Source organism: Dermacentor variabilis, chromosome 4, assembly GCF_050947875.1.
Source record: "Dermacentor variabilis isolate Ectoservices chromosome 4, ASM5094787v1, whole genome shotgun sequence".
In the NCBI taxonomy this organism is placed as follows: Eukaryota; Metazoa; Arthropoda; class Arachnida; order Ixodida; family Ixodidae; genus Dermacentor; species Dermacentor variabilis.
In genome coordinates, this window is record NC_134571.1 from 176,286,313 (window position 1) to 176,303,234 (window position 16,922).

Genomic DNA, 16,922 nt, shown 5'->3' on the forward strand with positions numbered 1-16,922 from the left:
GACATACCCCTCTCCGCCTGGAAAACAGCACACAGGTAGTCTTCTCTGCACTGAATCTAAACCCGTTTTCGTCTGCCCATTTCGCGAGCCGATTAACACTTAACTGTATCTTGCGTTCACATACGGACAGATTGCAAGATTTAAAACTGACTTGTATGTCGTCCACATGCACATAATAAGACACCATGGAAGGTATAGCAGAGCAGAGAGAGTTCATTTAAATGAGGAAAAGTGTGCAACTTAGCACTCCTCCCTGTGGTACGCCGTTTTCTTGAACGAATGTGCGCGATAGAACATTGCCAATTCTTACGCGGAACTTCCTTTCAGATAGGTAATTTTCCGAGATCTTCCGCATATAACCACAAATTCCATAGGACGACAGGTCTTGCAGAATTCCGTGTCGCCAGGCAGTATCATATGCCTTCCCAAGATCAAAGAATGCAGATAGACAGTATTGGCTGTGTACAAATGCATCACGTATATATGACTCAAGGAGAACAAGATTATCGGTTGTAGACCTTTCTCTTCGGAAGCCAGATTTGTGAGGGTCGAAGATACTATTATATTCTAAAAAGAACACAAGACGACGGTTAATAATTTTTCAAATGCTTTAAGTAAACAGCTCGTGAATGCAATTTGTCTGTAATTGTTAACTAAGGAAGGGTATTTGCCGTGTTTCATTATTGGCAGGACTATTGCCTCCTTCCAAGATGAAGGTATATGATCAGTTGCAAAAATCTTATTGTATAGACCAAAGATGCCGTTTAGGGTCTCACCAGGGAGATTGTTGATTATTTCATAAGTTATTGGGTCAGAGCCTGGAGTCGAGCTGCCACAAGAGCCTAGGGCAAGCTTCAGTTCATGGAATATTAGTCGTTTGTTGTATCCTTCGGATCACATCTTGTTTGGACGCAGAGGAATACTTTCAGCTATTCTTTTATGGTTTATGAACTTTTCTGTATAATTTTCGAAGCCTAATACCCTCTGAAAGTGCTCACGAAGAGTATTTGCTTGATCTTCTATTGTATCGCCAGAGGCAGGGATGAGAGGAAAAGGATTTCGACGTTCTTCTTTTCGTTTACGTACCCTATTATATACTTTGCTAACATCCATGTATGATTTTATGGAGGATACGTAGCATGTGCAGCTTTCTCTTTCGGATATTCGGCGGATACGGCGGCCATTCGCTTTGCACTGCTTAATTTCTATTAGATTTTCTGTTGTTGGGTGGCGTGAAAATCTACTCCATGTTCTGTTCCGGCGCTTCTTTGCGGTTTCACAATCTTTGTTCCACCATGGTTTTGGATTGACTTTATCTCCGCAGGACTGAGGTATGCACTTTTTAGCAGAACAGAGGATATGTTCAGTGATAAACGTGGTCAGTTCCTCTACACCTAGGTGGTCCACTTTTTCCAGGCGCAGTTTACTTATGTTTCTAAATTTCGACCAGTCCGCACTATCAAGTCTCCATTTTTGGGGGTAAGGTGGTCCATCGTGCCACCTTATTGTTTCAAGGAGTGTTGGGAAGTGATCTCTCCCATGTGAATTACTGATAACTCTCCCTTCCAGGTACGAAAGAAGTGATGCGGACCCTATGGCTAAGTCTAAACCCTAATACGTGTTGTGTGTAGGACTGTAAAAAGTTGGCTTTGTCCTGTTAAATAGAAAGGCTCCAGATGAAAGAAGGAACTTTTCAAATGCCCGTCCTCTCGCATCACATCTCGAGTCACCCCAGAATGTGCTGGGAGCATTGAAGTCGCCGATTACTATATAGGGTTCGGGAAGCTGGTCAATCAGCTTTTGAAATTCAGCTTTGTCAAACCGTTCATCAGGCGATGTATCTATATATATATATATATATATATATATATATATATATATATATATATATATGTATGTATGTATGTGGAGCAAATAGTTATAAGTTGGTTGAACAATATAGCGCGAACAGCCACCGCTTCAAATGAACTCTGGAGTGATACATGCTGCCATGATACTGATTTTGGGCTATGATTGCCCCACCACCTGAAGAATTACCATTATTTCTACCTTTACGGATGATTATGTACTGTCTTAAGAAGTTCGTGTGTAGATTTTAAATGCGTTTCTTGAACACAGAACATTCGTGGCTGATATTCCTATTGTAGAACTTTGACATCATCTAGATTATTAAATAGGCCCCTAGCATACCACTGAATTTTTTGTGTAGCCATATCGAGGACGATTTTTGTTGTCTGTGTTGAAGAGGCCGCATTAAAGATAGATATGTATACAAGGACAGTGATCGTTTAGGTTACCGGTAGCTTTTTTGAGCAGTTACAGGTATTTTATCTCTTCTAGTGCGCTCGTGCGAGCGCTGATCTTTCGGCGTCGAAGACGCCGGGGATTTTTGATCGTCCTGCATAACCTTCTCGGAGGCGCTGGAGCATCATGAAATAGACGCTGAGATTTGCGTCTCAGGCCGTGGAGTTAGGTTTAGCTTTGGAACCTACGGAACAGAAGTCTGCAGGCCCACCTTCGATGATGATGGAGCAGCACTTGCTGCTGCCATCAGGGATGCCGGCGGAGTAATTACCGGACCACTATCTGTGAGCGCGGTAGACTCCCGAGGGAATTGTGAAGCTGCCCCCCATCGCGCCACCTCGGAAAAGCTTGTGTGATCTAAGTATGAAAAACGTTTGCTTGCTTCGTGAAATGTTACATTTTCTTTGACCTTTATTGCAATGATTTCTTTTTCTTTCTTCCATTTAGGGCATGTCCTGGAGTAGGCTGGATGGCTTCCATCACAGTTCACACAATGTGGAGATGAGTTGCAAGTGTCTGATGGATGTTCATTCGAGTTGCATTTCGCGCAAGTCTGCCTTCCTCGGCATATCTGGGGTCCATGCCCATACCTCTGGCACTTAAAGCACCGTCGAAGATTTGGAATTTATGGCCTAACACGTACTTTGATATTGCCTGCATCCAATGTACTAGGCAGCACACTGATACCAAAAGTTAGTACAATGTGCTTTGTTCGAAGTTGTTCGTTATTTCTGCGGATTAGTATTCTTTCTACCTTGATGACATTTTGGTCCTGAAAACCTTCAAGCAACTCTTCATTACTAGGATCCATGAAGTCGTCTTCAGAGATTACTCCACGACTCGTGTTCATGGTTCGATGTGCCGACACAGTGACAGCTACATCGTCAATGCATTTCAAGTTGTTCATTTTATCAAATTTGGTTTTATCCTTTCATTCAAGAAGCAGGTCTCCATTGGACATCTTTGTGGCTTTGTAGCCAGGTCCTATCGTGTTTGCGAGGCATTTCACCTCCAAGAAGGAGGAAAATTCCGTACGCTCGTGTTACCTTCACTGTGCGTGACATTGTACTTAGGGAAATGTTCCTCATTGTTTTTCAAAAAAAAATGGGAAGCTTGCATCAGTACGCCCTTTTTTTCGAGGGCGATCAAGGGATAGTTGTTGACTTGACGCCTTATAGGGGTCTTGAGTTCGGCAGCAGCGCCAACCGCTCACCACCGAGCCCAACATGGGGGCGGAGCAAGTGTTACGAGTAAGACAAGCCATCTCCAGTTGTACGGTGCTACTATAACCCAATCTGGAGTACCCAAGGTTGGCCACCCACACAAGGTTAACCCTCGCTGCCAGGAAAGTCGGAAATAAATAGAAGAGAGGAGAAGACAGGAAAGACTGAAAGGAAGAGGGAAATACGCAGAATGGACAGGGGGACAGGAAGAGGCACCGATTTCCCCCGGGTGGGTTAGTCCGGGGGTGCCGTCTACGTGACGCCGAGGCCAAAGAGGTGTGTTACCTCCACCGAGGAGCGGTAAAGGTCCAGACACTCGCCATCGTCTCAACCTCCGGTATCCCCTTTTCCCAGGACACGGCAAAGCCGCGCACGGTTAGACGCGGGAGGGTCCAACCCCCATGTGCTGAGGTACGTGGTGTCGCAGCACACCGAATGCCTGCTGACGCAGACGCCCCTGCGGGGCATGGACATATCAAGTCCCGCCGTTTCACTCGTGAAATGTTGAGATGAATCCACTGTGCCACCCTTGCCTTCCCTGCAAAGTCTGCGGAATGAATTCCGCGAGGAGACCTACAAACTGTCAGACCAGACTACCGCTCTATCTCGTCGATATCAGCGCTCCTTCTCGCGCAGCCACTCGCCGTCCTCATCACAGCAAGGCGAATTCTGGTACCACCGTACGTTCGATAACCCAACGTGAACGTGCACCGCGCCCTGTAGTTTTCAGGGCAATTTCCCTCAGCACCACTAGAAGCGGCGCGTGGCACTCGGACTGCTTATTCTTCGTGACTGACAAAACTACATGCCTGAATTTTCTCGTGGATACTGGTCCAGAGGTCAGCGTCGTCCCATTCTCAGCAGTGACTCGCGAGCGCCGGCAAGCCCAATCATGGCTACAAGCTGCCAATGAGACCCCCATTGCCACATGTGGGGAACAAGCAATGGCCCTCAACATCAGCCTCCGCAGTACACTCTGAAGGAATTTTCTAATTGCTGATGTTGCCTACGCCATCTTGGGTGTGGATTTCTTGCACCATTAGAACCTCTTAGTTCAGATGCACCACAGACACTTTGTTGATGCCACGACAAACCTTTCTGTGCTTGGTGTAGCCTCGCGAGTGCCACTTCCGGTGGTCAACAACATATTGCCGAAGTCAGTCTACATAAAACTCCTTGAGAAATTTCCATTCCTTCTTCCACCGACCAACTTCATTTTGCCAGTCAAACAGGATGTCGCTCACCATTTTTATTACGACAGGTCCACCAGTCCACGCTCGAGCTCGCCGTTTACCACGTGATCACTGTAAGATCTCACGCGTCAAATTTGAACACATGCTCGAACTCGGGATCGAGCGGCCTTCAAGTCCTTAAGCATGTCCACTGCATATGGTGCCCAAGCAGTCTCCTGCAGACTAGCAGCCATGCGGCGATTACCGTATGCTTAATAATGCTACTGTGCAGGACCCTTACCCACTTCCGCGTATAGCAGATTTCTCTGCGCCACTGCATGGAGCAGCAATATTCTCAAAAAATCGACCGGGTGAAGTCTTACCATCAGATTCCTGTGGAACCAGGGCATATTCCTAAGACGTAACCATGACGCCATTTGCACTCTTCGAGTACGTGCGCATGACTTTCGGCCTTCGAAATGCTGCGCAATATATTGAACGATTCACCGACAGAGTGACGAGAGCCTTTCCATTTCGTGTACATCGACGATTTGCTTGTCTTTAGTCGCGACGCAGAACAACACGTGCAACATCTGGGCCCACTTTTCAGTGCCCTGCCGAATATGGCTTGACCATCAATAGGGTGAACTGCGAATTCGGCGTACTCGAGTTGGACTTCATCAATCACCCTGTCGAGAAGGATGGCATCCATCTCTTGTCGTTAAGAGCCCCGTTCATACAAGATTTTCGTCAGCCATCTTCCACCCGTAAACCATGCGGATTTTTTGGCCTCATAAACTTCTAGAACCACTTCATGTCTCATTACGGCACTTTTCACCGGCCCTTAGCGGACATGTTGCAGGGCAACAAATCCAAAACAACTGAACTCGCCTGGTCCCCAGAAACACTAACCACAACGAAGACCAAGCTGTCTCAGGTAACCCTTCTCGTCCATCCGAGACCAGGAGCCCCACTTTTCCTCATGACAGCTTCCGGATAATGACTGGCAGCCCCTTTCCTTCTTTTCTCGGAAGCTCTCACTATTGGAGACCGCTACAGCACATTAGACACTTCCTGGAGAGTATCACGGCGTAGACGTGATTGTCGAAGGTCAGACGCTGGTGCTCATTGTCAAAAAAGGGCTGACAAATAATCAAGAGTGCGCCGCGAAGTAGAACAGCAATGGAGAGAAATCAGTGCCATGCAAGCACGTGTGCCGACTGATTGCTAGTAGACGACAACAGCAGCAATCCACACTGAGCGTAGTACCGACGGGCAGTGCGCTGGATTTACCAAGGGATAATGTTCCAAAAGACTTACATACTGTTGTACATACCTGCCCACTCACGCTCAAAAGACTTGAACAGAACAGGTCGGCCGCCACCGCCAAGATGCCTTCCCGTAGCGAGCGAGCGTGCGGCATGACAGAGGAGTCCATCGCGGAGGTCAAAAGCAAGAGGGCGCCACTGAAACATCTCATACAGAGGAAACTGGGCGATGCGTTAGTGACCCAGCACGGCTGCACGAGCTTTCAATTAAAAATAAAAGCAGTCCGCCTCTGTTCGAGCATTGTATGGCTTGCAAGTGCGAACCTTCGTTTCGCGAGATAACGATTCTGGGCAGTAACCAACAATTTTTCGCACACGAGCTTTTGGAAGCCGCCCATATCAAGAAAAGAAGTACGGATTGCATTAAATATTCTCGTTTGTCTATTTCGAAGTCAGGTCTGATTTGAGTAATCTTTTTTCTCGTAACGAACTCCTGTGCATGCGCATTTCAGCGTAGGTTTCTTTTGGCTTTCAAGAGGCCTATAAATCAGTTATGAGTGTAGCGCCCGTTGTGTCCGGTCTAGTGTTGTGCTCATTTTTATTTGCGCTACTATGGCTTACGCAAGCCTTGTCGCAGTTGGACTTCGTACATGACGGCGAACATTCGTCTGGAGCGTCCGAGTAATTGGCATCGAAATAATAAGCAAGCTGGTCGCCATGACATGTGATGATCCATATTGTTATTGGTTCGCCGTCTACGCTGCATTGGCGACTTCCCCAATGAAGTTCAGCAGTGGAACATATCGACATGTCGCAGGCACGACGGGGCCGCTTTTAGATGTGCCAAAGCTGCGACGACCAAAGAACGAAATTACTGGAAAAATTGCACCATATGAAACAGATTTTTGCAAACAGCGTCATCATTGTGCAAGATTGTTTGGGAGTTTTTGCGATGGTATTGAATTTCTCCGCAGGTTTCTAATGCACAAAATTGGGCTTGTAGCACCTGCCTTTTCGCAAATGCACGGTGGCGCTCAGAACCGCAAGCGAAGGAAATAAAGGAAGCTATGCATAAGCACGAGCCGGCCTCAAAGGATCATCGAGAAGCCATAAAGTTGGGACTACACGAACAAGAGGTGCTCCGTAGATGGAACAAATACAGAGAAGAGGGTGGCGAGCGAGCTTGCGCGAGATAAAATTAAATGCACAAGTGAATGTTGGGTGCACAACATTCACAGAACAGACAAAGGCGCACCAAAACGAGCACCAACTAAATATTCGTATACGGCTGTAAGTAACGAAGGCGGTAACATTTTCGAAGAAGGCTATGCGCTTCGGTACACCAGAGATGGTATTAGGTATAACTACGGCACGAAAAAAAAGCATAGTCCGGACTCAAACAGATCCAGCAACAACATAGAAGCCTGAGGGATCAAAATTTAGTATTGAAATCTATTGCTAGAAGACAGTAGAAGAAAATGTCCCCAATAACACTGCTGCAGCATCCCACAAAATTCCCATGCAGGTAATCAAAAACATTGGTGCAAAGAACAAGCGACTGCTACCACAGAGCGATTGAGTAGATGGATGGAAATTCAGGTTGGATGGCCTAAAAGCAAGATTAAGCTCATCTACAAAAGCGAACGTGATAAGGATAGATGGACACGCATAGGCTAGTTACCTGATGTCGGTGATATACAGATGGTAATGCAAGCCATAAAATTACAACTGTTTAAGTAGGTTGAAAGAAAATTACGTACTCGGGGAACTACAGAATGGGTTCAGACCAGGCAGACGTTTAGAGGATTCGGCCGTACTAACTCAGTGCGTAAATAGCTCAATAGCTCAGAATATAGGTTTATGGATAGCATTTCCAAATATCAAAGGAGCCTACAACAATAACATAGGCAAGGAATTGTTATGGTATATTCTCAAGCACGAAAGTATAAATAACAATTTCTTGGAGCTGCTGAGGTACATATAGAGAGACAACATAGTGTAAGTTGTACCGGAATGTTGAAAATGTAATGGAGTGGTAGAAATTCACCTAGGACTGAAGCAGTGGTGTCCTTTATTTCCAGTATTGTTCACGCTTTATGTCAAAGGCACTGAAAGACCACTGCAAAAAAAGTCAATTAGGGTTTGATTCATCCTACATGCGATGGTAGGACAGAATGTCCGCGGACTGGTGTATGCGAACAACATAGCCCTACTAACCGGCAATGCAGGAGGTATACAGACACTTGCGAATATATGTGATAAGACAGCGACCAATATATGCGTTGAGTTTAGCACAGAGAAATTGGGAGTTATGACCTTTTTTAAAAAGTCGGGTTATTTCGTGGTGTCAATTTAAAAAAGTCATACCCATAGACAAAAGGTATAAATACCTCGGCGTATACAAAACGAAGGAAATAATTTCTGAAGCACCCTCCACGATATTCTGAAAATAAAGGGGAAGCGCAATGCAAATATGAAACGTAGAGCACTTTGGGGCCACAATAAATGTGAGGTGGTGCGTGGAATCTGGAAAGGAGTCATGGTGGCAGCGCTAGCGTTTGTAAATATTATGTACTTAATATCGGATACCTTGGCGTGGTTAGACGTTAACGAAACATTGGTAGGTCGGTTGGCTTCGGAAGCCCACGGTAAAACCACAAATAAGGCAGTGCAAGGTGACATAGGTTGGGCCTCTTTTGAAATGAAAGAAGCGCAGAGCAAAGTAGTTTTGAAGACAGACTCAGGAACATGCAGCAACATAGGTGCGCAGCTAAAGTGCAGAAGTATCTTAACCTGACAAGCGTGGGCACAGACTGCAGGACGAAGTCAAGAAACTTGACAACCAAGTACAGGGTAATTTAGAGGGTAAATAAACAAGCAAGAGTCATCAGAAATATAGTGAGAGGAACACAGACAGCAAATTGGGTGCAAAGAATAGAAAAAAACCCATGGAGATTTACAGTAGCAAGAAGAAAATTAGACTGAAAAATCTGTAGGACAAGAGAAAAGGAAGTGCCTTGCTATTTCATGCTCGAGCTGGTTGCGGAAGAGCAAAAACATACCGTAGCAACTATTCGCAATAAGACGAGGCATGTGTATGCTGTAATCCGGAGACGGCTCAGCACATCCTAATGAAATGCAATGAGATTCAGCTAGTGAGAGCCTTGGACCATCGCCTACCTCATCACGAAGCCGAAGGCGGCTTTGCTCCAGTCTCGCATTGGCCTCGGCTTTACTCAGGAATCCCGTGCACTGGACAACCTCGGGAAGCTGCGGGTGCCACGAGACCAGTTCGTAGGCGACCGCAGCGCGTTTAAGCGAGCTTCCCATGACGAACGCAGCTGCGCACTGCACCAATCCGTAGTTACGCCGAGTCTGCAGGGTTTCAGAATCATTGGTGAGCTCAAGCATTAGAAAAAGAAACACTGAACATTTAAGGAATGCTTGTGACGCGTGTTCAGAAATGTCGGCAGTCGCGTAGTACACAGCAGACCTGTTCAGCGCCTTCTGTACGTGTGGCCGTGTAGTTAGGACCGTGTCTGGCACTGCCGACATTAGCTGCCAACGGGTATTTAATTATTAAGTCTGTACAGCAGTGTTTGAAGGTGGGAGAGAAAATAAAACAACTCCAAAAGAGAGGTCGCGTTTAAGTCTGATTGTCTGGCATGGAAAGGTGGCAGTGAACTTGCAATGTGCCTGAAGGATGCCAACTACGGTTACGTCTTAAGTTTGGCGGTTCAGAGAAAAATAAAGATATAATAAACAAATACCAATGCATTGAATGGTACCATTATGACAAATGCATAAAATATAATTACATAGAAAAACGAGGACTGCTGCCTTGAAGCAAGATAAAAAGCTGAATGGATGTATCCTTTATAAGGGTGCCACCTCTGCGTTTGAAGCATGCTGGCAAGCTAGAGAAAGTGTCTTGTTAAATAGACACATATCTATTTTTTTTTTCGATGAAGGAGTAAACTAGCAGTATGAACGATTTTTGATTACGTGGCATATTTTTATGATCTGATAACATCACATCAATAGGCTCTGAGAAAAAAAAAGATTAGGCATATCAAACGCTGGAATTCGGGTGAAGCAAAGCTTCAGTGAACAGACGTATAAATGATGTACAACTAAGCCTAATGCGCCCAATTGTGCTTATTTACAAATTGTGTAACATGCTGACGCATTGTTTGTGTAAATGTACCACATTGCTCACTTTTCATTTCGGACAACGTTTATGCACTACACCGTTCAGAAGATACGCCTAAATGCTAGAAAAACTAAGGCGGATGGCCACAGTGAGACATCAATGCAGAGATGCCATGAGGACGAAGGCGATGTTTGATGCTTCTGGCAGGAAGAATGGGGAAAAGAGAAGCATGGGGACACAGGAAAGTTCGGCACTTATCTAAATTCGTTTAGGGTTTCTGTAACCGTGGTGCCTCACTTAACCAAGAATCTAGAACTTGTCCGGAAGCATGACCTGGACGATTATTTTCTGGATTGGAAAACTTTCCGAGTAACCCCTACATGTTTCCTCTGTAGCTCCCTGCTACAACAAGGTAGATGACAAGTTTTGTTTGCTTGAATCTTCCTCCAATTTAAGCGTTTTCACAAACGTGCATTCACGTTTCGATTGAAGCAATAAAAATATACCTAAATGGGCTCTCTTGAGCATATTCACTTAGTGCAAGGTAAAAGCTTCCCTGTTTTTTAAAACAAATGCTAACTTGAACTGTGTGCAGGATGATTCTGCCCGCAGGAAATTTTTGTTTGCTGAACATACCAATAAAGTGCCTACCAAACAACACCGCTCCTGTTCTGTAAACATTCCGTAGGTCTTCTGTCCTGGAACGGAGTTACATGCGTGGTATTAGCACTGCTTAGCCTTTCGATTGACTTAGGGCTATCATAGAAAATATTTGAATACCGCTACGACACTATGACGACGACGGTCGTCGTTATACTGCATGCGGCCATAATAAACGAACTATATGTTATGGTCCAGCACTGGTTACGTTGGAGTAACAATTGGCAGGCATGTAGGGTGGGGGAGGAACCTCGAGATAGTCCCGGTGCTTGTACTTCTGACATAAGAAGAAACAGATTTGACCATTCATGCACAAGCGACACGCTTTTAGGTGTAGGGTGATCTGGCATATCTCACTTCTCGCAATGCTACTTGGTTTTGTCTCAGCAGACACATGCTTGTCGAGTGAAATGATAGCAAAGTAATGAAATATCTGAATTTATACAAGTGCATATTGAGAATTTATGAAAGGAAATACTGCTATCCACGCTACTGAGGCACAGGGAGCCACAATTATCACTTTTGTTAACCTTCTGCCACCCTGCGAGCTTCTGCAGAATTTATTTGCTTTATTTTAGGAATCTGAAGTCCTCTATCTGAAGGCTTCTTCTATAGCTAACGATAAAGTTAGAAGAGCCTTACAAGACATGGCGTCGGGAAAAACAGCTGGTGAAGATGAAATAACGGTCGGTTTAATCAAAGATGGAGGAGATATCCTGCTTGAACAGCTTAGATGCCTTTATACGCAATGCCTCACGACTTTGTGCGCACCAGGGAACTAGACGGATGCGAATATTATAGTAATCCACAAGAAAGCAGACGTTAAAAAATGGAAAAAAACTGCAGGCCCATTAACTTGCTTTCAGCATTGTATAGAATATTTACAAAGACAACTTCCAATGGAAGTAAGGCAACACTGTCAACCAAGAGAACAGGCTGGCTTCAGGAAGGAATATTCTATAATGGATCATATCCATGTCATCGATCAGGCAATCGAGAAATATGCAGAGCAAAATCAACCCGTCTATATGGCTTTCATAGTTTATGAAAAGGTGTTCTTTTTTTTCAGTAAAAAAACACCTTTTTTTTTCATTTGAAACAGCTGGACCTTGCAAAAGGTTGGTAAAGTGAATAGCTTTATTTTGCACTTTCACCCGATTTCGTGGTCGGCGGCTGCCAATGGTTGGACTTGAGACACACAGGAGCGGAGGGAAAGGGCGCCCATGCAACTGAGTTGCGGGGAGGGCGCATGAACGAGAAGTAGAGTGGAGGACTGTTTCGCACTAAATTTGTCGAGTGTTCGGCAAGGAAAACGCTCATGCGCTCGCTCGTTCTTCCATTCGCGCTGTTCTCTTAAATTGTCTTTCTTCGTGGATTGTTCTTGCTGAATTGTATGCGTTTTTGATCACTCATTTTAGAAGCACTAATGCGCTTGCTCAAGACATTTACTGGTGGATATGTCCTCATTTCTAGCCCATGCCAAATCATCTGTTTTACATTCAGAATATTTATCTTCCCTCTTCTATTTGTGAATCATGATGACTACATTTAGTGCAATGCGCATGCTGTCGTGAAATACATTGCATTGTGTAATATTAGCGGTTTGTTTTGTTAAAGATAGATTATTTTTTCCTATTGCAGTCCCCACTCTCTTAGTATCATGCGATATCTATATGCGAGGTTTTATGCGTCCCGTGAATGAATATAAAAATAAACACACAAGCAAGTGCATGCGTATGTAGCGCGTATATTGGGCATCGCACAGAGCTTTCTTACGATGTTCTTTACGCGCATCCAGACTGCTTGTTCGAGATCACGGTCAAATACTTTCATTGCCGTGACGGAGTAGTTACTCTCGAATGACGTTGCCAAGGATTTGACCATTGCCGCACTCTCTCTAGGAGGAGGCAAGATTTCCAGGTTGTACAAGCGCCGACTGTCGATCAGCCAATTGGTCAAGGTTGCCCAGTCATCATCCTTCACAGAGAATCCTGCGTTCACAGAAGGTAATTAATAACCAAGTCTACACGCCAAAGCTACCAAAACTATGAAGGCTGCCGTACTATACTACAAAACGTCGTTGCCGGGGCTGTAAACATCTAGTGCGCAAGTAAAGCGCCATCCACAACGCAAGTGTGCGTGCTTGGGCGTGTTTTTCCATTATACTCTGAACACTTCTCAACCCAGGGTCAGGAAATCATGCGAGAACGAAGCGCTGATTTGTGATCTGGTAGCGAGGCAATTAAATACATGTCGGTTAGGTTACGAAATTTTTATGGCAATCACAAGCACAAAAAAAGAAAATTTTATACGGGATTGTGTCTGTTCTGGCAGAGTTTTTGAGTTTCAGATACGGACAACGCTACATCACAGTCACCATGAGGCGCTGCTGTATCAAAGGTAAGGCTAAGGCACACATTGATTACACTGAAGCTGAAGTACGCGTTCATTGGCAACCTTGAGAGAAAGATATACTATCGTCGCTGCTGCATAGTATACCCAGTAGCCATCATGCCGCAGAAAACAAAATCCTTCTTGTTAGACCAGTATACAGTGTCGGTTGAACTGAAACAAGGTAGGGAATAAAGTGATTCCAGCTTATACGCTGATTGATGCAGCCAGATTCGCTGTGTATTCCAATGGGAACCTCCCAAAAAACAACCTTTTTCAAAAATCACATGTCGCTCGTGGAATTGCAATGCAGTTAGCCATCACACTTTGAGCAATCACTCAATAGTTCAACCCAGCGAAGTGTAGATTAATTTGTCTGTGCAGAGATGAACTGTGCTTTTTGCAGTGAATAGTGAGTTAACTTCTCTGCAAACGTGCCAAACTTCACAAAATGCTAGGGCACCCGAGAGGTAAATTGAAGCAACAAAGCTGGTAGCGAAATTTTGTGACGCCTTGTCAAACCACAATGCGTTGAACACGTTTTGGTGCTGTGGGAGTTCCAGTTTAAAAAACAAAACTAAACCAGCTTATGCAGATCACAAACACATTTTGTGATCTACGTGAAGTCAACTTTTCGTGAAGCGTTTAATCAACCGCTATAAGTTTGCCCAATTCATTCCTGTGTCTTTGGCTTAAAGACCTCTGGCGCGTGCCTGATGCTAGACTGCGTGACACACCCGGTGATCATCTCGAGGAGCTTATTGATGTTAGCACAAACAATACGTACTACTGTGGCATGATAGAGCATTTGGACGGGGTACTGGGATGGCAGTGGGTGAATCCAACCATTGCTAATTGTTATTTTTTTAAATATGACCTCTCCGGCAAGACCGCGCAGCACCCATCAGCAGCCACGTTTAGGAGAGTCTGGCAGGATTAACTAATACAGATTTTCGTTAGAAAGGCTCTGTGTTAACCTTACGCTCTTTCTGCGGAAAATTCACGCCAGCAGTTATTATACGATAATTGGTCACCAATGTTACATTTGCTTACTCTGGTAATGTTCTGCGCCTCCAGTAGAGTCCTTTACGTTGTCCGCAGTATTGCGCAAAACGCAATTCACTTACGCACAAGCTTGAACATGTTAGGTTAAGTGCCCTGATTAAACTGCAGAGAATGTTATGCTTCCCGCAATATCTGTAAATTGAAAGTAACGACGGTGGCGTTACAGCCCACAAAAGCTCAACAAAATTCCGCATTTTACGCGCAGTTTACCTACTTTCTATCCGCAGCTGCTCAATGCTCTTATTTTTTGCGATGCCTTCTATGATGGCCTGCGCCGAGTCATGCGACGTTTCAAATTCCATGGCCAAGTTTCGTAGACTGCGTGTCAGTGCCAGGTAAAGGCCCAATCCTTTGGCGACATCCGGGAGCACTTTCATGAAGTACGTGCCGCCCATTAGCAAAGAGGTCAGATGGTCTCCACAGGGGACATTGGGAGGACCACACGAGTGTCCCAGCGGGGCAAAGATCAGATTAAGAGGCTCGACCTTGTCGGGGCTTGAGAGAACCTCGTGGCAGCAGGCAATTTGTTTTGCGGCATTGAGGTGCACGCTAATCCAAAAACTGCAAAAACCAGACAGAACACAATGACGTCATTAATATCTTGTGATTGTTGTGGTCACGTAGCGAGTATTCTCAGCTGGAATAATTCAGCGAGCATTAATACGATATCCAATCCTTAAGTAGAATACACAACATGCTGTACATAATTTACTTACTTACGCATTTATTGCATACTGCGAACACGCATGCATGCAGCTCAAGAATGAGAAGGCAAACGTGTACGCGTGAACAATGGTTATATAATGTCGACAAAATTCTTCAATAAAAATTCAGTGGCTATTTACCCCGATATATTAGGCAGCGATATAAGCAAGCTATGCAAGTCAGTGAGAGCCAACCTTCAACACACGCTGTAGGGATGTAAAATATATAAACATAACATGGCAGTCTCCCTGGAAAATCTACGGGTGCAGTGGTTGGCCGCGCTGCTTAGCTCAGAACTCCAAGACCAACTTTGGACAGTCCAGCGAGCCATGGAGGTTGTTCGGGAGCAGCAGCTTCCAGTGGCTGTGTAGGCGGCCCTAGGCCCGGGCCTCCCAATCATCGGATTCCAAATAAAGCCATCTCGCTCGCTCGCTATTTAGCAGTAAATCCAACAGAAAAGCGTAAGCATTACATAGCACTTTTTTGAGGCCGCGGTTTCATCATTTAAACCATGTCTGCCACATTGCAACGTGTTGTTTGGGAGCACACTCGACACGTCCTGCCTCTTGGAGGAGCATAGTGCGACCGATGACTGTCCGAAGGTGGCCACAGTCAGTTCCACTTTCTAACGCGATAGCGTTAAGGAGCTCGTGTCGCAGAAAAGCCGGTGTCGTCTGCGTCGGTGTCGGCGTCGGCGTCCGCGGCGTTGGCCGTGAGCGACAAATCACGGCAGGCACTTCATAAATAAAAAGCAACTTCCAAGATGGGCTGGGTGGGAATCAAACCAGGGTCTCCGGAGTGTGAGACGGAGACGTTACCACTGAGCCACGAGTTCGATGCTTCAAAGCGGTACAAAAGCGCCTGTAGTGAACACGGTGTTGCCTTAGAAACGAGCTGTTTCTAAGGCTCAGGCGTGCGTCGCTTGCTCAGGCGCAGATTTCGTTGTCGCGCTGAACGCTGCGTTGCTCGACGCTCACCGCGTCCGATGCGGGGCGCGTAGTCTCTGCGCCGTAGCCCATTGTCTTACACCCTTTGGCGGGTCGACGGGAACGCTGTCGCGTTCAACTCTTGAAGGCGAAGCTTAAGCGTCCTCCAATTTTTTTTTACAGTTGAGGCATATTATATATATATATATATATATATATATATATATATATATATATATATATATATATATATATATATGCATGCCTCTACCACCTAGGGTTTCCAAACTTCACATTACTTTCCATCTGGGTCAAAGCGAGAACAGGGTGAAAGCCGGAGCCAACGTTTCGACTAGTGTACTTGTATTTTTCAAGGCGAGATATGCTTTCCTCGGCATAGTATATTTAGTTACGGTTCTTCTTAAATGTAGCGTGGGTAAGGCGAGTGGGCGACGTAGCGAACGAGGGTATGTTAGCGGTGAGAGTGTCGAATTGAAAAGAAAGTTGTGTTATTCAATGTCAATAGAGGAATGTGATGTAGCTTCGTGTGTCACTCGGTTGACGTGTGCTTGGCGTTTTGTTAAGATCCCCGCCCCAGTGTGCCTAACTAGCCGCATGAGTGTCAGATTTAAACTAGGATATCTCCAAAAGCGTTCCAAGAGACTTGCACAAAATAAAGTTCTTCAAATACGATTTCACGTTGCCAATACAAACGTATGCAATAATCATAACAACAAAGAGGTGATTCAGTAACGTTTGTTAATTATGTGATTATAGACTAAGTGTTATCGCGAAACTGTCCGGCTAAGAGCATAAACCGCCTGTGCGAACATATTTCCCATAGCTAGATCGCATTTTTATTGAACATACTGCTGCTTTAACTCACTCGCCAATTATAAAATAAATTGTGAAGCTCAACTTCAGGAAACTGCATAGCGGGTTATGTGTGTAGCCGTGGTGGAGTATTCCGTTATGATTTTGAACAGCTGTGGCTTTCAACGTGCACCCAAAGCACGGTACACAATTTTTGTTGCATTCCACCTGCATCGAATTGT

The 16,922-nt window shown here is 45.1% G+C and overlaps 1 protein-coding gene across 1 annotated transcript in view; it reads right to left on the minus strand.

Moving 5' to 3' along the window:
• Positions 1–14,442: 14,442 nt before the first annotated feature.
• Positions 14,443–16,922, minus strand: part of LOC142578433 (uncharacterized) — a 115,899-nt gene continuing 113,419 nt past the window's right edge. The window contains exon 6 of the mRNA XM_075687819.1: positions 14,443–14,797. Coding sequence (XP_075543934.1) covers positions 14,443–14,797 — 355 coding nt within the window. The remainder of the gene's footprint in view (positions 14,798–16,922) is intronic.